The following is a 22,416-nucleotide window of genomic DNA, read 5'->3' on the forward strand; positions in this document are numbered from 1 at the left end:
ATTGCACAAACTGCTATTCACTCCTTCGAAGTTCTTTGCATTCTTTCTAACGGCTTCACCATAGTATACACGTGAGGCAATGCTGACCCTATGACTTATCTTAGAAAAAAGGTTAGCATTTGTAGACATAGAGAAACCTTTTGACAATGTTGACTGGAATACTCTCTTTCAATTTCGAAGTTGGCGGGGGTCAAATACATAGAGCGACAGGCTCCTTACAGTTTGTACAGAAACCAGATGGCAGTTATAAGAGCCGAGGGGCATGAAAAGGAAGCAGTGGTTGGGAAGGGAGTGAGACAGGGTTGTAGCCTATCACCGATGTTATTCAATCTGTATATTGAGCAAACAGTAAAGGAAACAAAGAAAAATTCGGAGGGCGAATCAAAATCCATGGAGGAGAAATAAATGCTTTGAGGTTTGCCGATGACATTGTAATTGTGTCAGAGACAGCAAAGTACGTGGAAGGGCATTTGAACGAAATGGCAGTGTCTTGAAAGTAGGATATAAGATGAACATCAACTAAAACAAAACGAGAGTAATGGAATGTAGTCTAATTAAATCAGGTGATGCTCAGGGAATTAGATTAGGAAATGAGATACTTACGGTAGTAGATCAGTTTTGCTATTTTGGGAGCAAAATAACTGATGACGGTCGAAGTAGAGAAGATATAAAATGTAGACTGGCAGCGGCAAGGAAAGCGTTTCTGAAGAAGAAAAATTTGTCAACATCGAGTACAGATTTAAGTGTCAGGAAGTCTTTTCTGAAAGTATTCGTATGGAGTGTACCCATGTATGGAAATGAAACATGGACGATAAATACATAGTTTGGACGAAAAGAGAGTAGAAACTTCCGAAATGTGTTGCTACAGAAGAATGCTGAAGATTAGATGGGTAGAACACGCAACTAATGAGGAGGTACTGAATAGAACTGGGTAAAGAGTAATTTGTGGCACCACTTGACCTGAAGAAGGGATCGGTTGGTAGGATATGCCCTGAGGCATCAAGGTGTCACCAGTTTAGTATTGGAGAGAAGTGAAGAGGGTTAAAAGCGCAGAGGGAGACCAAGAGATGAATACACTAAGCAAATTCGGAAGGGTGTAGGTTGCAGGAGGTACTTGGAGATGAAGAAACTTGCACAGGATAGAGTAGCATGGAGAGTTGCATCAAACCAGTCTCTGGTCTGAAGGCCACAACAACAACAGGGACTTTACCGATGCATCTCAGCCACTAAAAATACCTGACGTTCATCTCGGAAAGATTATTGTTTTACATTTTTGAGATGTCTAAAATACTTTCTTACTCTCACAACTCGAACAAGAGACTTCTAAAATGCGTACTAAACCATTTATTTGGAAGACATTTTCAGAAATTATTATCTCTCCACCACTCAAATTACAGCATGCAGTTCCATTAAACATAGTTACTAGTACACTTAAAATCAATAGTGAACTGATATCACTGGCGCTGGCTTCACTGTAGACTTCATTACTATTTACAATCTTCTTGTTAAAAGCATTTGGTTCTGAAGAACTTTGTTAAGTGATGTTTGCCATGAACTCATTCTCTGGATGAAAACTTCCAGCAGGACATGGTGTGTAGAATCTGTTTACCGTAATTCTTTTCATCTTAAACATTGCCTTTCGTGGGGTCATATTACAAAAAGAAACACAACTCAATGAACAACAAGTATGAATGTACACAACGAAAGGCGTAATGCGCATTACAAAACGTGGATGCTACACATATTATACAACACAACTCAATGAACAACAAGTATGAAAATACACAACGAGTGGCGTAATGCGCATTACAAAACGTGGATGCTACCACCTATTATACTACAAACAGGAAGTTATATCACAGCAAACAATGTCTCTAACCTATGCAGCAAGGTGTTTACTATAAATCAACATAAATCATCGCCTTCTACAGCAAATAACTCCCGAGATATCCTGTCGTAACTGAAAATGTACACCATGGAAGGAACTGAAATCGATAGCGCAGTAAGGAATTTCAAAAAAAATTAAAATTACTTACTGTCATCCAAAGTCAACGCGACATACATAAAATAAAACAGAAAACTTTCGAACAACAATTTTCCTTAAAAAAATTAAAGTCGACATTTTATACCCACGCCACCGTTTCTGCTGCTTTTAAGGAGAGCAAATGTTTCTCATTAGCGGCTATGCAGTTCACAGTTAGATAAACTGCCAGTACCACTTCAGATGTGAGTTGTCTGTCCACAATGATAGGTAACAAATATTTATTATTATCGTCAATCTGCACTATCTAGAAAGTTCGTTTGATTCATTTAATTCAGCACGAGTAGGAGCTATCTCTCCGCCATTGAAAATGATGAAAATATTGCGCAAATAAATTTTTCATTTAGAGGATATGTACAAACTTATTATAAATAAACTTCAGGAAACTGTACAGCTTGTAAATTCCGGTTATGAGAATAAACAGAAGCGACAATGTAAATTCCGTATATCCTTTTCAGTTCAGATGCACAGAGTGGAAATAAACGGTTTTTATTCTTTCTGAAATAGCTTTCCAACATATTTAATTCGTGGTGTTTCTATTTTCGCGTATCTAGTCCAGGTAAACGAACGGGCCACATATTTCTTTTTTTAAAGGCAGGACTTCCTCACAAATACTGTTTCCTCATTATAGCCACTATACGAAATTTAAACTAATAGTGCTACATGCAACAACAGGAACTAGATAACATTACTCCAGCAAAGAATATTAGTTTTTATGGTTCCATGCCTCACTCGGTAAAACAGGAACGTTTGTAGGGTCGCTTTGTTTGTCCGTCCATTTGTCCATCTGACTGTCCGACTGTTAACAACGCTTTTTCTCAGGAACGCTTAGACGTATCAGATTCAAATTTATGTCGCATACTAAGGTCCCTTGGCAGTGCAAAACTATTAAGCTTGTAAGTCAGTTTACTCAAAAGATACAGCCTTTTACGTCCCATATGTTGATAGTGGAAAATGCACTCATCAAAACCTATAGGGAACCTTCCGTTGACCTAAAATGATGAAATTTTCGAAGACGCCCAGTTTCACACAACAAGTATAGGAAAAAATCCAAAATTTGTAATCTGTAACTATATCACACGAAAAGAATATGTCTTTTCTACCAACAGGGTTCTATATTTCAATTAAAGAAAAAAAGAATCCTTATATGATCCCTTTGCTGTCTGTCTGTCTGTCTATTTGTCCGACCTTCTCTTAAGACACCTTTTTCTCGGGAAAGGGTAGACATGTCCAGTTGAAATTTATGTCACATAGTCTTTCGATGATGTAAAAATCTCAGTCTTCAACGTCAGTGTGATCGAAAAATTCGTCACCCGTAAACTCATTCATTAAAACCAATAGCGTGTTTGATGTGGAATTAGTAATATTGCAAGAACCAAGATTATACAGTACAAGTAAGGTAAAAAAATCTGAAAACAGTTACAATATAATAATAACAATTATTATTATTATTTTCGATTATTCCCATTTAAAGAGAGCGTTTGAACTTGAATTCCTTTATGATGATTGTTTACGTTTTTTCTGAGCCCAAATTTTCTTCATATGCTCACTGTGTTGTTTCTTTCGCTCCGCTGTCCATTTGCATCCTGGTCTCTTCTGTGTTGTGGTGTCCAATTTATGTTTTTTGATGATGTTCCTTAATTCAGTTCTATTTTCTGCATCGTTTACTGTTATGTGTGCTTGTCTGAGGTCCTCTTCAACTTCTTTTATCCATTTTGATGACATTAAGAATTCGCTTTGAAATTCTGTTTTCATTCATCCTGTGGATATGTCCATAGAACTCCATTCTTCTTTTCCTTATTGTATCCGTAATCATGTCTGTGTATTCATATAATTCTGATGTTGGTCTCTTCTTCCAGATTCCTTGCTCTTGTATGGGGCCAAAAATTTTCCTGAGAATTTTCCTTTCTTGTTTCTCTATTTCTTTGATTTTCGTTTGCCCGCCTGTTTGTGTTGTTTCAGATGCATTCAGTGCCTCCGGAAGTACGACAGTGTTGTAGTGCTTCAATTTTGTGTTAATGGATATGGACTTTTTGTTATAATAGTTCCACATGAGTTTATATGTTTTCTGTAGTTCTTTTATTTTTTCCGCATTGGCCTTTAGGCTGATCCCTGATGGCTGGATGATTTATCCCAGGTACTTAAAATTTGGTACTTGTACGATTTTCCCATGGGTTGTCACAACAGGCAATTTGTCTTGTGGCACTCTTTCTCTGTACTGGGTTTTCTCATACGAAATTTGCAGGCCAGTTCTTTGTGTAATTTCGTGTAACTTCTCTATGCAGTTAGTGGCTTCTTTTCTATTATTTGCGAGGGTTGCAAGGTCATCTGCAAAAGCTAAACGCTTCACATTGAATCTATTGTCTTTTCTAATGCCAATTTGGATTCGTTTGACTTCTTTTTCCCGTGTCCCGATATTTTTTTCAAGAATGATATTAAAGAGTAATGGTGAAAGTCCGTCACCCTGTCGCACTCCAGTTTGGATTTCAAATGGTTCAGAGTTATCCCCCATAAATTTAACCTTGGAGACTGTGTCAGTTAATGTTTGCCGAATGATTGCTGTTGTCTTTCTGTCAATGCTGAATTTCTCCAGCGCGTTGTAGAGCGCTACTCTGTCTATTGAGTCGTAGGCCTTTTCAAAATCTACAAAAGTGACCACTATGTTTCGGGTGTTTCTCATCTGGGGAATCAGTTTCAGATTCCAGATCTTTTCTATGCATGGTCGTCGCTTGCGAAACCCAGTCTGGTATTCTCCTATTTGTGGGTCAGCTTGTTCTTCCTATCTATTCATGAGAACTTTTGATAGGATTTTATATGTGACCGGCACTAGTGAGATACCCCTGTAATTATTTGGTTCAGATTTGTCCCCTTTTTTGTGGAGTGGATGGATGAGTGCGCATTTCCATTCAGAAGGGATCTGTTCTGTTTCCCAAATGTTTAATATGATTTTGTGGATTTTTCCTGTTCATCTTTCATCATTTAGCTTCCATAGTTCTGCAATAATTCCATCTTCTCCTGGGGCTCTATTGTTTTTCAGTGTTTTGATAATTTCTAATATTTCGTTGATGGTTGGTGGTTTACCGTCGGAATTTGGTATAGACGTCTGGTAGTGAATATCCTCTGTAGGTCTTTCGCAGTTGAGAAGTTTGTTGAAATAGTCTGCTAGGATCTGGCAGTTATTCTTCGTATTAGTTTCTAGTGAACCATTCGGTTTCTTGAAGCAAAGATTGGGTGACTGGTATCCTGCAATATGTTCTTTAACCGTCTTATAAAAATTCCTGGTGTTTTTCTTCTGAAAGTCTTGTTGTAACTCATGTAGTCGCCGTTTGTCATAATTTCTTTTTTCCGTCCGAAATGTCTTCGATGTTTGTTTTCGGATTAATAGAAATTGTTGCCATTTTTTCTGATGTTTTGTGACTATTAAAGTTTTTCCAGGCATTGATTACAATATAATAATATATAGATAATTCTTTTCGCCATTAGAAAATATATTGCATTCTTTTTTTCAAAAGCGATTCCACTGTATATTATTGTAACTGCTGTCACACACTTACGCAACCTGGATGAGTACTGTGAGCGACTGACTGTTGCTTTTTCAGGGTGCCATCCTCGGAGGAATGGTGGGGCTCGGCTACATGGCGTGGGTGGTGCTAGGAACGCAGGCGTACATGGCCAGCGGCCACCTCACCATCCCCGGCAAGCCCATGTCCATCGAGGGCTGCAGCGAGGAACTCCTGCGGGCCGTCAACGTCACGGTAGCCTCCGTGGAGACCACGGCAGCGCCGGAGCTCGTCAGGTAGGTACACCATGGGACATGGATTACTCAAGGGGGGGGGGCACATTCATGAAATTGACCGAAAATGTCAATTTAAGTTTTTTTTTTTTTCAATAGTAGAACTCACGCACAGTAAGTTTCCGATGTTTCAATAATGAAATCGCATACGCAGTGTCTGAAAAATAATTAAATGCGTGACGCGACCTTTCAGCCACGCCCTCATTTTGGAGCAATACTTCAATACTAGTTCGATGAACAACGAGTCGGTGGATTACTTTGAAGCAAACATGCACGAGATACATGTAGAAAACTGTCATGTACACTATTTGGCTTTATGGATTATCTGTGACTCTATTCCGTATCTTAGAAACAATAACAAGCTAGTTGCTTTATTTATGCTGAAGCACTTCTTGTTTTTCGCAACATCTTCGTCTGCTAAAGTTCTCAAAATTGCAACTTACGAAGCAGTTCTCGTATTTAATGATGGGAACTTTGGGAGGGTAAATGTATTAGAGGGGATTGGCTTTAAATTAGGAAATTTCACGTAAGATGCCTTGAGAAAAATAGATTTATGGCGCCTCTGTGCATCTGTAACGCCAGCCGGAATGGCCGAGAGGTTCTAGGCGCTACAGTCTGGAACCGCGCGACCGCTACGGTAGCAGGTTCGAATCCTGCCTCGGGCATGGATGTGTGTGATGTCCTTAGGTTAGTTAGGTTTGTTCTAAGTTCTAGGGGACTGATGACCTCAGAAGTTAAGTCCCATAGTCCTCAGAGCCATTTGAACCATTTTTTTGCACCTCTAACGTCTGTTGAATTCCCGGCAAAGGAAAGAAGATAGACAACAACAAATCAGAAGAGAAGACTTTAAGAGCAAGACGATCCTCAGTACAAATAAGAAGTCTCCTGAAGATGTGAATTAGAAGAAATGTTAGGCTGAAGTTTAAATTGCATTTCCTGAAAATTAACTTTTTAAAATTTCTATACCTTTTTCTCGTAGCCCACGAAGACTAAAATCGTAAAATTTTGTTCACTTACGTTTATAAACCCAATAAATGTTGTCTCAAGAGTTAATTTTGGAATTCTGAATGTAAGCTGAGATATGGGGCGAAGTTCTTGGAATTGTGCATCAATATTATATTACATTTAAAGAAATATAACTAAAAATATTAAATTTCTCCTCTTCGATCTATTCAAAACGTCTTGTGAGAAATTATCACTACATGGATAGAGATTAAAGTGAGAAAATTTAGTAGAAATCTCTTGAATAGTTTCTGGGAAAAACGTACATATGGTATTTTTGGAAAATAAGTTTTTTTAATCCTATAAAAAGGATGTATGTTTATGACCCAAAGGACTTAACAGTAAATTTAAGTTTCAATGTAAACCGAAATTTCCTGTAAATGTAAGTTTCATGTAAAGCATGATACATAATATTATTGCCGTATCTTCAACAATGTAGATTTGGTGCATCTTTTAAATAGTGTGTGCTTTTCATTAACGTCCCCCTTAAGGAACAAAAGGTATCCCGTATGAAAAACAGGAAACTTTATCTGTCAGAAATAACTCTAGTGCTGGTGCTGCAACTCATGACAAGACATTGCAAAATACTGTAGGTAGTATCATATATTTCAATTTTAATTCATCACGAAATTATGACACAAAGTTAGTTACATTAAATAACAAAGTAATACGGGACAGAGGATGTCCCAGGAGGAATGATCAATATTCAGGGATATGACACGAACGATCCTCGAAGTGAAATATTCCAGTAAACCTGCGCTCTAAAATACATACATTCAGAGTTACGAGCATTTCATGATCTTCGATACTTTGAAACAAATGTCTTCTACTACAAGCTTTTTGGCTTTTACGCTTTGACAGGTGGTGTTGTGGACCTAAACAAGAAAAACCTGTTCGCTAAAAATGAGCTTAAAAATGCATAACTTAGGAGCTATGAGTACTTGTTTACCTTCGTTCCCGTGAAACACACCTCTTCGTGTGAACAGCGGCTCCTAGCTCTCAAAGTACGTAGTTTAGAGCCCACATTTACTGGAGGATTTGTTCTTGTTTTGATCGACACTACCTCTTCCCAAAATATGGAGAGCAAATAAGTTGCAGTAAAAGGAAGTTTTTCACAGTATCGAAGATGAATAAGTGCTCTTAGCTCTTAAGGTATGTATTTTAGAGCCAATGTTTACCAGACATTTTTGCTTCGAATGATCGTTGCTGACGCATCCCTGAATATCGATCATTCCTCCTCGACACCATATATACTGACGAAGGAGACTGGAAGAACCCGAATGAAGACGAGCATATAGCGTTAAGAGCAAATGATATGTTAGTAACAGGTCAGTACAGTGTCACAAAACTGTTTAACAGGCCTTTCATGATCGTTACTGAAAATATGGGGCTATCAGGCGAAGTAGATGTGGCCACGGAAGATTTCAGGCCAGCAATTATAACCATTGGTGTCCACAGTAAGTTATATAATGTGAAACAGGTACAGTGTTTACAATGAAATACAACAAAATTGAAGAATGTCTTTTGAATTTTAATAGTATTTTAAGTTATTTGTATGATTATTTATTTACGAGTATCACTGATTGAAATATGCTAGTATTAAGGCTCTGTAACAGATGGGCATAAAGTAATACTGCCTAACATCCACCTAATTTCACTTTTGCCAACGAAGTCAAAAATTTTCGAGAACGTAAAATACAATCTGTATCTTAACCAGTTGGCTTCAGTATTAAGGCTCTGTAACAGATGGGCATAAAGGAATACTGCCTAACATCCACCTAATTTCACTTTTGCCAACGAACTCAAAAATTTTCGAGAACGTAAAATACAAGCTGTATCTTAACCAGTTGGCTTCAAACAATACATGTTCAGATGCAATTTCCAATCGCTTCAAGTATTGCGTAAGCTCGTTACACATAAACCAAATCCGAATTCTATGGTGTAACAGGAAACTTCGAAAAATGTCTCAAATCGGATATCTCTGACAGAAAACAAATGTTTTCAATAGGAAAGAATAGCGTCTTAAGCCATCAGTCATCATCTAACTGGGATTTATTACATCTAGGACCCTTACTTCATCTTGTGTATATTAATGACCTTTCAGCAATAACTATCAGAAACAATTTTTTTTTTTTTTGCTTGCAGATGATACAAAAATGCAATTAACAGTAAATGAAGCATAATTTTAGGAAAGTTGTTTTGGTTGAATTTTAATGGAGTTTAATAATTGGGTCCTAGCCAGTTCTTTGCCACTAAACTTTGAAAAAAAAACATGCTATGGGGTAAGTTGGTAAAATTTCGTTACAGGTAAAATTCCGATCAACATAAGGTTTCGCGCCATTTGTCAGTCTCGTAGTGTTGGTAGCACTTGCCTTTGTGTGGCGTTGTAGTGCAGCAGGTTTCTACAGCTCTGTGCTACGGAGATATAAATTTTTTCCTGTTAAGAGGTAAGAGAAGCTACTTAGTCTAACGCGCTCTTATAAATTTTGCTAGTTTCCACGCGCTTGCAAATTCTATATTAGGTTAGAATCTTGTTTTCTGTTTTGGCGTGTTCTGAGGCACCTACAGAGAAAGCTTCTGTGGCATGTGCGCCGTCTCTTGGCACAATCCCTTACTATTTACTCGTGACTTCGCTCACGCCAATAGTACATTTTCGATCAAAAAATTGGCACAATTTCGATACCCTAGTACAATTTCGATCAATGAAGTTTTTTTATTTAGTCCGCCACGATTGTTTACCATAGACATATTATACACAATTATTGCAAATAAATTCCGTATATTTAAACGTTTTCCTACGTGATTTTTTAAAGCCACCTCTCATTTTCTAGATGGCACGAAAACGAGCAGAAAAGAAAATCTACAATAAACGTAGTCCAGCTGCTTTAGATGAGGCAATAAAGAGTGTAATGAGCAGACATTTGAGGCTTCGAGCTGCTTCTGAATTATATGACATTCCTTTCAGCACCTTACATGGTAAAGTGCAAATAAAAATGAAAATGCAAGCTGGATTAACTCCAACTAGTCCTATAGCAAACAGCATTGGTCATCCAATGGAAGATGCTTTGGTCCAGAGAGCTTTATTTCTAGAACAGCGTGGGTTGGGTCTGTCGCCACTCCAGTTAAGAAAAGCTGCATTTCGGTTAACTGAGAAAAATAATTTGGAACATCCATGGAACTTAGAAAGCAAGGTTGCAGGAATCGATTGGTTTAGAGCTTCTGTAAAGTTTGGAAGGTAGGAGACGAGGTAGTGGTAGAAGTAAAGCTGTGAGGACGGGCCGTGAGTCGTGCTTGGGTAGCTCAGTTGGTAGAGCACTTGCCCGCGAAAGGCAAAGGTCCCGAGTTCGAGTCTCGGTCCGGCACACAGTTTTAATCTGCCAGGAAGTTTCATTTGTTAAGAGACACACTCACCTTAGCCTGAGAAAAACCAAGTGTCTTTCCCGAGCCAGAGCTGAAAGCTTCAATAAAGCAGAAGCAAGTAATTATTTTCAGAATTTAGAAACAGTCTTAAAGGAATATGATTTCTTTGATAAACCATAGAGTATTTATAATATGTATGAATTCGGCTTTCCTCTGAACAAGAGACCCACAAAAATAGTAAATCGTAAAGGAAAGCGAGAAGTTGTTTCACTAACAAACGTGGAAAGAGGACAAAATGTGACTGTTGCTGCATTCATGAATGCAAGTGGTACGTATTTACCACCAATGGTAATTTTTAAAGGAGTGAGGAAACGCCCTGAATTTCATGATGGCTTACCTCCTGGTTCCATTGCGGACATGAGTGAATCGGAATACACTAATGAAGAATTGTTCATGGTCTGGCTTCGACACTTCAAGAAATAAAAAATAATGGGTAGCCCTCTTACACTTCTTATTATTGACAACATTGACAGCCACACCAGCTTAGATGCTGTAGAATATTGTCAGAGAAATGGGATAGAACTTTTGGGATTGCCTCCGCACAGTACACATGCACTACTACACTTAAATAGGACTTTCTTCAAGTCCCTAAAGGCTCATCATCACAGAAATGCAAATGAGTGGATTCATCGCAATCCCAACGAAACCACTGCAAAACAACGATTCTCTACTATTTTCTGTTGTGCCTAGAGCAAATCTGCGTCCGTTGGGTGCGCAATCAAAGGGCTCCAATGTACAGGAATTTTGCAAAGACATTGTTCCCGAGGCGAAATTTACACCTTCAACGTTATTCGAGGTTCCTGCTCCTTCAGTCTCTCAGGCTACTAACAGCATTATGGGAGAAGAACCCTTACCTTCAAAAGATGTAACTGAATAACACGACAAACCCGTAACGCCAGGATCCAGTACCATTCCTCGGCACGATGCTGTCAAGGACATTTTGCCAAGTCCAGAGAAAAAATTATCATCTCGGAAGAGGAAAAAACAGGCATCAGCTAGACTCACATCAGATGAAAACCTGAAAAAACCTCTGCAACAAGAGAAAACTTTTTCAACAGAGCAAAAGGAAAGCAATGAACAAATGCAACAAGTACAATAAACCGAATTGTACGTCTGTGAGTAATGATGAAAGAAGTGTACCAAGCTTAAAATCACCAGCAAACAACGAGAATAATTGTGGATTTTGTTTATTGAATTATTATAGTGCAGAATCAGTACCTAAGGGTGATTGGATTCGCTGCCAAAAATGTCTGGTACCACGAAGTATGCGTTGGTGCCCGAGGGAAAAAGAGCTTGTTATGTGGAAGATACCAGTGGTCAAAATTGTACCAGGAAGTGATCACAATTGTACCTAGTGTGGTATATTTTCGATCGATTTTTCTCTATTCTGTAACCTTTTTTACGTTTATACCAACATTTGTAACTGTGTAATATTTGTGTTACGTATTCATCAAACATCCAAGAACAAGTGCCATAGTTAAAATTATTTCTTTTCTCAATATATTTCCAGTTACAATAACATTTGTCCGAAATGATCGCAATTGTACCAGCTTACCCTACGCACTTTGGAAAATGTATGCGGTTTTCACCAATATATGGCAAATATCTGGTAATAAATTCAACTGGGAGGAGCATACCAGAGACGTGCCGAAGCACCAAAACAAATATCAATTTCCAAAGCAGATGTTACCAAACACAGGTGATATAAAAAAAAGCTAGCCTAGTTCTGGTATTTTCATTCCATAACGTCATGCAGGTCCATTTTTTAGAGTAACTCATCAGCCAAACTTATTGTTCCAAGTCCAAGAGCGCTTAATATGATTATTTGAGGCGTTAACTCAAGAACGTCACTCAGAGGTGTGTTCAAAGAAGTGGTTATCTAACTACTACTTCCCAATACATTTATTCCTCCGGGAATGAATAGTGTATACCGTTCCCAAACCAACAGCTCAGCACATGACTCAAGACTGTTCTTTCTGTGGTTCTACATTTCGTTGTGAACCTTGTCCTCTTCAGAAATTCTTGACCAGTTACCACGATCCAAGCCTCGAGCCTTCCATCAACTACAGCCCATTTTCTGCAGGTCCTCCATGACCCCATCCATTCATCTGGTTCTCAGTCGATCCCGCCGTCCTCTTTCACCACTGGATTTCCATCCAACGTCATCTTTTCTAATTCTGTATCGCTCATGCATTCTACGCGTCGCACCAATCTCAATTTTCCCGATTTCACTATTCTAATAGATGGATCTTTATATACATGTACGGCTTATGACTATAGCGCCTCCATCTAACTCTTTCACAGGTTGCGCCATTGATTCTTCAAACTACGTTTCCCCCAAAGATATGTAGCATTCCTGTGTCTTTTCGAGTTAATGACCATGTTCTGGGGCACATGTAAGCACTGTTCTCATAAGGGTTTTATGAATGGTTAATTTAATGATACGACTTAACAGCCTCAAGGAAAATAGTTTTAATGCGAAATAAGCTATTTTATCTGCTATTAATTTAGTTTAATTTGATAAGAGATGTCGTCTGAGTGCTTGACGTTTGATCCCAGAAGTTGAAACTATTCAAATCTCTCGTAACCGAAATGCCTAAAGTTGCTGATGATGATCTGTTCTCCTTATGTGTTTTTCCAGCAGCCATGTTCTTTTTTTTTTCTTCTCCTTTCTTTTTATCTCTTCTGATTGATATTTGGACACATGTTCCTAGTGGCTCGCTCAAGTGCTATGTATTTCTCCCTCACTGTCTTCCTAGTTTTGGCGACTCTGAGTCAATTGCATAAGCGAGTATCTGCACTGATTCTTAAAAAATAATTCTCCTGCTTAGCAGGTTTGCATACCTCAAAATATTCTTCAAAGCTGAATTAAACAGGAGACACGCTAACGAATCTTGCACCATCCTGTATATCTAGTGGATCAGACACCATACCTCCCGTCCTTAAACTACTACACACCTCATTCGTTCTCATTTTCACAAGCTTTAACGGTTTTCTACGAGATTCTATTTCAGTCAACGCACGGTACAGTCTTCGTCTGTGGTGCAAAATGCTGCTTCGTGGTCAATAAAGAGGTATTGCTAAACCCTAGTTCCATTCCCTTTTTTTAAAATTGCGCCAGGATCAATGTTTGATCTACAGTTGAGTTCCCTGGTATTAACCCACATGGGTATGACCCATTCTCTCTCTGAATAATTGAAAAAGGACGGTAAAACAATATTTCAGAAAATACTTCAGATCCCGGGTTTAGCAGCATAATTCCTCGTCAGATATCACACTCCAAACTATCTCCTTTCTTGTATATAGGCAATATCATTTTTTTGCCTTCTATGCTGGGTCATATTCTCCAATACAGAAGTTATCATCTAGCAGAGAACTTATTCTGACTGTTTGCATTGTGTGAGAATTAACTTCACAAAAATTTTAGTGTCATTGCCTTTGGTCCAGAAAGCGGTCCATTATTCAGGAACACATATATCAATAAATTGCCAGCAGCCATAAAATGTTTAACTGCTGACAAAGTTCACCTTAAGAATGGCCTAAAGGATTGCAGGGCTAGCTGGAATTTCAAAGCCACTCCACATTTACTTAAATTCCCGTAACAGGAAAACATACCAGCCGCTGTGGCCGATTGGTTCTAGGCGCTTCAGTCTGGAACCGCGAGACCGCTTCGGTCGCAGGTTTGAATCCTGCCTCGGGCATGGATGTGTGTGATGTCCTTAGGTTAGTTCTAAGTTCTAGGGGACTGATGATCTCAGATGTTAAGTCCCATAATGCTCCGAGCCATTTGAACAAAGAAAACATGGTGCCGCGGCCATAAAAGCTGGACTGTGGAGGAACGGAAGAAAGTTATTTCGTTGGATTTGTTCCACACTGTTTTCAAAGTAAAAAGTGTGAAACATTTCGCTGGTTCAGTGACGATTTGAGCAGCTATATCGTGGTATTCCGTGCACCCTGTGTTTACCCTACAAGGCTACATTACTGCCAAGGATTATGTGACAATTTTGCCTGAGCAGGTCCACGCCATGTTACAGTGTCTGTTCCCCAGTCGTAACGCTGTGTTCCAAGACAACAGGCCCTTTTTCCACACAGATCGCATCGTCCAGGGTTACTTTTTCAAGCACAAAGATGAACTGTCACATTTCCCCTGGCCACCCCAACCATCTTATAACTACTGAGGCTCATGATAGCTATCCATCATCCTTACCTGAATTTGCCACTACTATGCAGGAAGAATTGTATAAGATTTCCTTTAAAACCATGCGAGACCTGTATTCATGTATTGGGAGACGAGTGGAAGCTTGTTTTAATACCAATGGCATTCTTGCACCATAATACGTGAGGTAATGTGTTGCGTGTGTGATGTTTCCACATTTCTGTCCACCCTGTGTAACGGTCCAGAACGTATGAAGTTTCGGACGGAGCTATGTCGCTTTAGGATCATGTAGTTGCGACTTGGATATTCGCCAACAACGGAATTAGAGTCGCAAAACATAAACAATAGTAAATCAGATCGCCCCATTTCCAGAGTACTATTTTTAATCTGTAATTTCTTATCAGAACTACAAAGGAGGCATATCACTGCATTTCTCTCACCGTTCCTCAGAAGCGGCTTCTAATGAAAGTGCTTGTGCTTGCCTATGGACGATCGTCTACGTTGTGCCACTAGATTCATGATTTCCTGCAAGAAAGGTAACTGTTCGTAGTAATGGATGGGAAGTCATCTCTTAAAACCGAAGTGATGTCCAGGGTTCCAGGGTTCCACATCGAACTGTCTAAGGCCCTCGCTGTTCCTAATCTGTATAAAAACCTTCAGAGACAATCTGAAGAACCCTCTCATATGATGTTACTGTCGTTTACACTCTAGTGAGATATCTAGAATATCAAAACTAATTGCAAAATGATTTAGACAACACTCAGCACTTTGTAATTTACAGGCAATCTCAACTGAATCCCCACGTGGTCAGAGGGCCTTAGTCATTCCAACATCGTTTCGAGAAAATCAATAAAATCGAAATTATGCTTAAACCAATCTTCCTTTTCTCCTGAAGAAAATATCAGTAATGCATAATATCGATGTAAATACACACATCAGAAAAAGTTTGGCATCACCTCGGTTCCGAGAGTTCCGGAATCTGTACAAAAAATTTATTTAGATTATGCTGGAATTCCTGTGACGTCAATAACATTCTCGGTACAACACGATTATTGTCGAAATATAAGTAGAATTCATTGACCGATGAAGGAGCTCTTTGCAGAAACTTGTACAGGAAAGTGCATACTTTGTTGAGACATTGTTTTCCATTTCCTTCATTATACATCCTGTTTTATTATTTTTTTAACGTCATGAATATAAAATATATGACCTGTCAACTGACACATAATATCTATCCTGGGCAAGAGTCTGTGGAATTTGCACATCTTGCATGGACTAGTAGCATGCACACAGGGCCCGTCTATCCTTTTAGCTTCTTCTATAAGCTTAGTATAAAATTTTTGCGAACTTCTCTTGTGAACCATGGTGAGGGCTTCTCGTTTTCACCTTCTGCTCTTCACTAGTGCAGCAGGTGTCTTTTTCAGGGCGTCGGAAATACAAATTTAAATTTTCCTTGTAAAATTTTGCATGTGACATTTATCTGCGGTCTTAGTTCTTAAACAACTCTAGAACACTAAGTATGGCATATTAACGTTTTATGTCCTTGCCTGCTTAATGACTTCCTTTTAGTGGAAAACTTTCAGTGTTTCGTCAGGTAGGCTGCTCCTCTTGTTTCTGATGGACGGGCTCCATTGACATGACAGATGAGCTTCGGTCACTGAAATTCTTATACCAAATAGTATGGTTTCTGTAGCATCTTTTCTAGTATAACAAAGCATTTAACTGAGTGCCTGCTAGCATTATGGGATGCGACTACCATTCAGCAACACGTCATTGTGCTTACCTTCATGTTGGATATTTGCTGGCTGAGGCTCTTTTAGCCGGTGGTGATTCAATTGGGATTTCAATATTTGTTCGAGTCACAAATGATCCTTTTCCAGTTGGAAGCTATGGAGCGTCGACAACCTTTCACGTGTATGTTATTTTGGTTTCCAGAACAAAGACTGGTTTGATGCAGCTCTCCATGCTACTCTATCCCGTGCAAGCCTCTCCATCTCCAAATAATTACTGCAACCAACATCCTTCTGAATCTGCTTACTGCATTCATCTCTTTGTCTCCTTCTACGAACCCTCCCCCCCCCCCTCCCACCACCACAAACACACAATTCTCTCCATCACTAAGTTGGTGATCCCCTGATGTTACGTATATGTCCTATCAACCGATCTCTTCTTCTGACGAGATTAAGCCACTGATTTCTTTTATGCCAATTTCTTTTTAGGACCTCCTCGTTAGTTACATGCTCTACCCATCCAATCTTCAGCATTCTTCTTGTAAGGTTTTGAGGTCAGAACAACAACTGTGTAAGCTGTAAATAATTTTGGTTTAATGTTGCAATCTTATCACAGAAATACACGCAATTACACAGTTTACAATGTGACAATGTTACGACAGTTGTCAAACGAACGCATCTCGTCCTCAAAAAGTGAAATAATCCTACACACAACGATGGTAAATTTTAACTAGAAGTTTCTTTACAGAATTATTCTATGATGTTGGCCAGTACTACGATAAATCGTCCGATTCCGGTTCAAAGTTTGGAACTACTTAGGATGACAATCAAGTCTATGGAAGATGGTTAGTTTTGTGACAAGTTGAGCAAAAGATTACCCAGGGTCGCTTTTAGTTTACAGTGGATGCAAGCTGGTGAACCAACAAGTTTATACCTCTGCTCACAGTATTTACCTTAGCTGCGATGATCCGTCATATGCATGGCTGCTCTCGTCCTCTGAAATTCCTATATGAACCAATTAGGCCTTTTCTGATTTTTTCAGCAGAAACTCTCCCTATGTTTCTCGTTACGTGGGAAAGCATGTATTCATCCTTAGTCTTGGAATATGTCTATATGCACGTGCATGGCTGGAGCAGTATGCATATTAAAATGCCCTCTCAGTCCTTGCAAGAACTATTAACTAACTGCCTGGTTCGTTTCTCCCCAGTTGGAGCTCAACGACGCTACAGCTAATATCTAGCTGAATGTCACCTCCAGTGAACGCAGTGTTCACACAAATTTCTCCTCTGCCTCGTACAGAGCGTTATGCGCCCCGTTCTGCAATTGACGCCGGTTTAGGGAAGAGCTCCGAAAATTTCGCACCTGTCTTTCTCGTGGCTGAACTGTTTCCCCACATCAAGTCTTTTGTTCTCCATGTCACGGCATTTATCGACCAATAGCAGCGTTCCTCTTATTTTGTGGACACTCTCTCTGCTAATCACAAGGGCCTTACCATTGAACTGCGTCGAAATGTCGGTGCTTTACTCATTCCTAGTTCGTTTCCGCCAATCGGACATTTTGTGCCCTCTCTAAAGGCCTAAAAGCTACATGTGGACATCACATGTGTACCATTCGCTGTTTACGTGATCTACTGCGACACTGGTTTTGTTCGTATCCATTTGGAATTCCAAAACGCAGTTTTCTAAAGCTTCTTTTTGTCCTACTTCTGGTAGCCCATTACTTGCTCTCCAGTATGCGTCACCTGTCCGGTCGCTGACTCCTGCCACAGGACGCCCCCTAACAGCTTCTCGTGGCGTCTCCCATGGTGCAGCCTCTGCGTCTGCTCGCACTTGCTACCATACAAAACGTTTCCTCTTGCTGCTTGTTTCACCTTCTGCTTATTGACTTGCATATGCTCATTGATATACATTATATAGGAGCGGTGTGTTAATACTGTCGATTGTCATCTCGTTTGCATTACATACTTATAGGCAAATCTGATCATTACCGCCGAAGTAAGTTGGTGTCATATTCACCTTCCTGTTACGATGTATAAAACTCTTATGTAAGGTGCGAAATTGACCTTCATTAATTCAGCCATCTTACACTCTGTGGCATCACATTTAAAAAGTTTTTATTCTTTTTTTACCATTTCCGTACATGGCTGCACTCCACTCAAATACTTTCAGAAAACACTTTCTACCACTTAAATTTACAGTAGATGTTACGAAATTTCTCTTCTTCAAAAACACTTTTCTCTCCATTGCCAGTCTACATTTTATATCCTCTCTGCCTTGGTCATCATCAGTTATTTTGCTTCCCAAGTAGCAAACCTCATCTACTACTTTAAGTGTATCGTTGCCTTAGGTAATTCCCGATTACATTTCATTATCCTTGTTTTGCTTTTGTTAATGTTTATCTCGTATCATCTTTTCAAGACAGTGTCCATTCCGTTCAACTGCTCTTCCAAGTCATTTGCTGTCTCTGATGGAATTACAACGTCATCGGAGAACCTCAAATTTCTTCTTCAAGGACTTCAATTCCTTCCCCACATTTTCCTTTGGTTTCCTTTACTGCTTGTTCAATGGGCAGATTGAATAATATCGGGGATAAGCTGTAACCGTGTCTCTCGCTTTTCAACCATTGCTTCCCTTTCATGCCCCTTGACGTTTATAAATGCCGTCTGGTTTCTGTACAAATTGCAAATAGCCTTTCACTCCCTGTATTTTTCTCCTGCTACCTTCCGAATGTCAAAATAAATATTCCAGTCAACACTGTAAAAATATATCTCTAAGTCCACAGATATATAAACCTAGGTTTGCCTTTTCTTAACCCACCTTAAGGGACGTCATAGGTAAGTATTGCCTCGTGTGTTCCTAAGCTATTCGCTGAAGTCGGCTTCTACTAATTTCTCCATTCTTTCCTAAAGAATTCGTGTTAGCATTCTGAAAACCATGATTTATTAAACTAGCAGTTCAGTAATACTGTCAGTTCTTGAAGTCTGGGAGTATTTCGCATGTCTAATACACACTCCTGGAAATGGAAAAAAGAACACATTGACACCGGTGTGTCAGACCCACCATACTTGCTTCGCACACTGCGAGAGGGCTGTACAAGCAATGATCACACGCACGGCACAGCGGACACACCAGGAACCGCGGTGTTGGCCGTCGAATGGCGCTAGCTGCGCAGCATTTGTGCACCGCCGCCGTCAGTGTCAGCCAGTTTGCCGTGGCATACGGAGCTCCATCGCAGTCTTCAACACTGGTAGCATGCCGCGACAGCGTGGACGTGAACCGTATGTGCAGTTGACGGACTTTGAGCGAGGGCGTATAGTGGGCATGCGGGAGGCCGGGTGGACGTACCGCCGAATTGCTCAACACGTGGGGCGTGAGGTCTCCACAGTACATCGATGTTGTCGCCAGTGGTCGGCGGAAGGTGCACGTGCACGTCGACCTGGGACCGGACCGCAGCGACGCACGGATGCACGCCAAGACCGTAGGATCCTACGCAGTGCCGTAGGGGACCGCACCGCCACTTCCCAGCAAATTAGGGACACTGTTGCTCCTGGGGTATCGGCGCGGACCATTCGCAACCGTCTCCATGAAGCTGGGCTACGGTCCCGCACACCGTTAGGCCGTCTTCCGCTCACGCCCCAACATCGTGCAGCCCGCCTCCAGTGGTGTCGCGACAGGCGTGAATGGAGGGACGAATGGAGACGTGTCGTCTTCAGCGATGAGAGTCGCTTCTGCCTTGGTGCCAATGATGGTCGTATGCGTGTTTGGCGCCATGCAGGTGAGTGCCACAATCAGGACTGCATACGACCGAGGCACACAGGGCCAACACCCGGCATCATGGTGTGGGGAGCGATCTCCTACACTGGCCGTACACCACTGGTGATCGTCGAGGGGACACTGAATAGTGCACGGTACATCCAAACCGTCATCGAACCCATCGTTCTACCATTCCTAGACCGGCAAGGGAACTTGCTGTTCCAACAGGACAATGCACGTCCGCATGTATCCCGTGCCACCCAACGTGCTCTAGAAGGTGTAAGTCAACTACCCTGGCCAGCAAGATCTCCGGATCTGTCCCCCATTGAGCATGTTTGGGACTGGATGAAGCGTCGCCTCACGCGGTCTGCACGTCCAGCACGACCGCTGGTCCAACTGAGGCGCCAGGTGGAAATGGCATGGCAAGCCGTTCCACAGGACTACATCCAGCATCTCTACGATCGTCTCCATGGGAGAATAGCAGCCTGCATTGCTGCGAAAGGTGGATATACACTGTACTAGTGCCGACATTGTGCATGCTCTGTTGCCTGTGTCTATGTGCGTGTGGTTCTGTCAGTGTGATCATGTGATGTATCTGACCCCAGGAATGTGTCAATAAAGTTTCCCCTTCCTGGGACAATGAATTCACGGTGTTCTTATTTCAATTTCCAGAAGTGTATCTTGTGCACCAGGTGGAATATTTCTGTCACGCGCGTCAAGACTTGAAAATGTGTTCCAAATTCAGGATCGATTACTCTAATCTGTGACTCTTTTTCTCGTTGCAGCGAGGTGCCGTACATCTTCCGTGTGTCGTACCTCTGGTATATGGTGATGGGCCTGGTGGTGACCCTGGTAGCGGCGTTGCTGATCAGCTTTGTGACAGGGCGACGTGACCCTGCGACGCTGGATCCCCGCCTGGTGACGCCCATGATGCGTTGGTTGCTGCCCAAAGACAGCAAGAAGGCTGCGGCGCTGGCGGAGCGCATCAGAGGCACGGTGCCCACGTACGAAGGCTACAAGGTATGAATTGCCTGGCACTGCTTAACCACTGAGGCGGCGAGGGCGCTATTTCTCCTGACGTAGATATTGCACAAGGCGACTACACAAGCACTCTACTTCAAAACATCATTCGCATTGGAAAAAATATCGCAAATATTAGTATGTTTATCATTGTTTTCCACACAAAAATGCCATGACGTTATGAACTATACATTTAGCACTATTTTTCGCAAAAGTCGCCCACGACACTGAGACATTTTTCCCGGCATGTAATCAGTTTGAAGAAACAAATCTGTTATAGCTGCGTACCCTGCGATGCAAGGAACAGTTTCTCAGTCTGCTCCATCGTAGCCTTGGTTTGCAAGTAACAGCCTGAGAGTCATTAGATGCAGGGAACAGTAAAAGTAGATGGGGATTGATCGGTGTTGTAGATTGTATGATCCAATCTCCACAACCCCAAACGATGACTCTGATCCAGTGTAAGCCTTACTCTGTGCGGTTTTTCTTTGTAGTCCAAGACTACTACATCTTCACTCGGTAGCTCTGGTCTCTTCCGTCGAATGGTAGACCTAAGTATGGGGAGGGCGTCGCAGTAGCATTTCACACTGATGGTCCCTTGCTGGAAGGAATCTAAGAGGATCACATCGTTTGCATACCAGAACACTATGACCATAAACTTTCCTGTGGAGGGCGGCACTTTCAGTTTTTTCGTCACTGGTGGACTGGGATGCTTCCACGTCATTCAGGCGGTCTTGGATGGGTGTATGATACCACACACTTGACGAGACATGAACTCTTCACAATACATGTGTGTTTATGGATGATGGACACATTAGTCCCGTGTGCCCATTCATACTGGCTAATGGCACCTTGGCGTGACACTGGCAGAGCACATCCATCTGTCATCATGGTGTGCCAAGAAAGCACGCAAGCACAAATGATGGTGTCGTAGCAATGAGGCTCCAAGTGCAAGCGCAAGTGGGTTGAATGGCTCCATCTGGCCACCCTATATCTCGGCAGCAGAGGGCGCTTGTGACACAAAACAGCTCGAGGCACGGCTCAGTTGCCTCGTACCATTTGGCCCACCGGATCACACACAGTTGCTGCCAGCGCCAACATTAACACCCATGAGGTGATATCGAGATTGAAATCATACTGTGCAGTCTGGAACTGGTGGTTTAACAAGATAGTCAATGTGCAATGTGGCTTTCATCAGACCAGGAATCTATGCAAGTAGCTCTGTCGTCAAGCCTATTTTCATCCTGATAGATGGGAGGAGGCGTGGCATACTCATCACGAAGATGTAGAAGAAAGAACCACATTAGGTTACCAGGAATGTTGAAATAATCGTCCCGGTTGTAGTTCATGGTAAATTAAACGAGTGAGCCCAGTTTATGGTACACCATAAAACTTCTAGGCTCATCGAACCATTAATTCACTTGATGCCTTGTATAATTTGAACAGAGGCAAAATCGCGACTAGTCAGATCACATGACACTAATCCAGTTTATGTGCTGCTTGGA

At 41.1% G+C, this 22,416-nt stretch overlaps 1 protein-coding gene across 1 annotated transcript in view; it reads left to right on the forward strand.

Moving 5' to 3' along the window:
- LOC126419467 (sodium-coupled monocarboxylate transporter 1-like) overlaps positions 1-22,416 on the forward strand; it is a 166,531-nt gene that overhangs the window by 124,138 nt on the left and 19,977 nt on the right. The window contains exons 12-13 of the mRNA XM_050086654.1: positions 5,641-5,837; positions 20,680-20,914. Coding sequence (XP_049942611.1) covers positions 5,641-5,837; positions 20,680-20,914 — 432 coding nt within the window. The remainder of the gene's footprint in view (positions 1-5,640; positions 5,838-20,679; positions 20,915-22,416) is intronic.

Source organism: Schistocerca serialis, chromosome 9 (genome assembly GCF_023864345.2).
Source record: "Schistocerca serialis cubense isolate TAMUIC-IGC-003099 chromosome 9, iqSchSeri2.2, whole genome shotgun sequence".
Taxonomy (NCBI): domain Eukaryota; kingdom Metazoa; phylum Arthropoda; class Insecta; order Orthoptera; family Acrididae; genus Schistocerca; species Schistocerca serialis.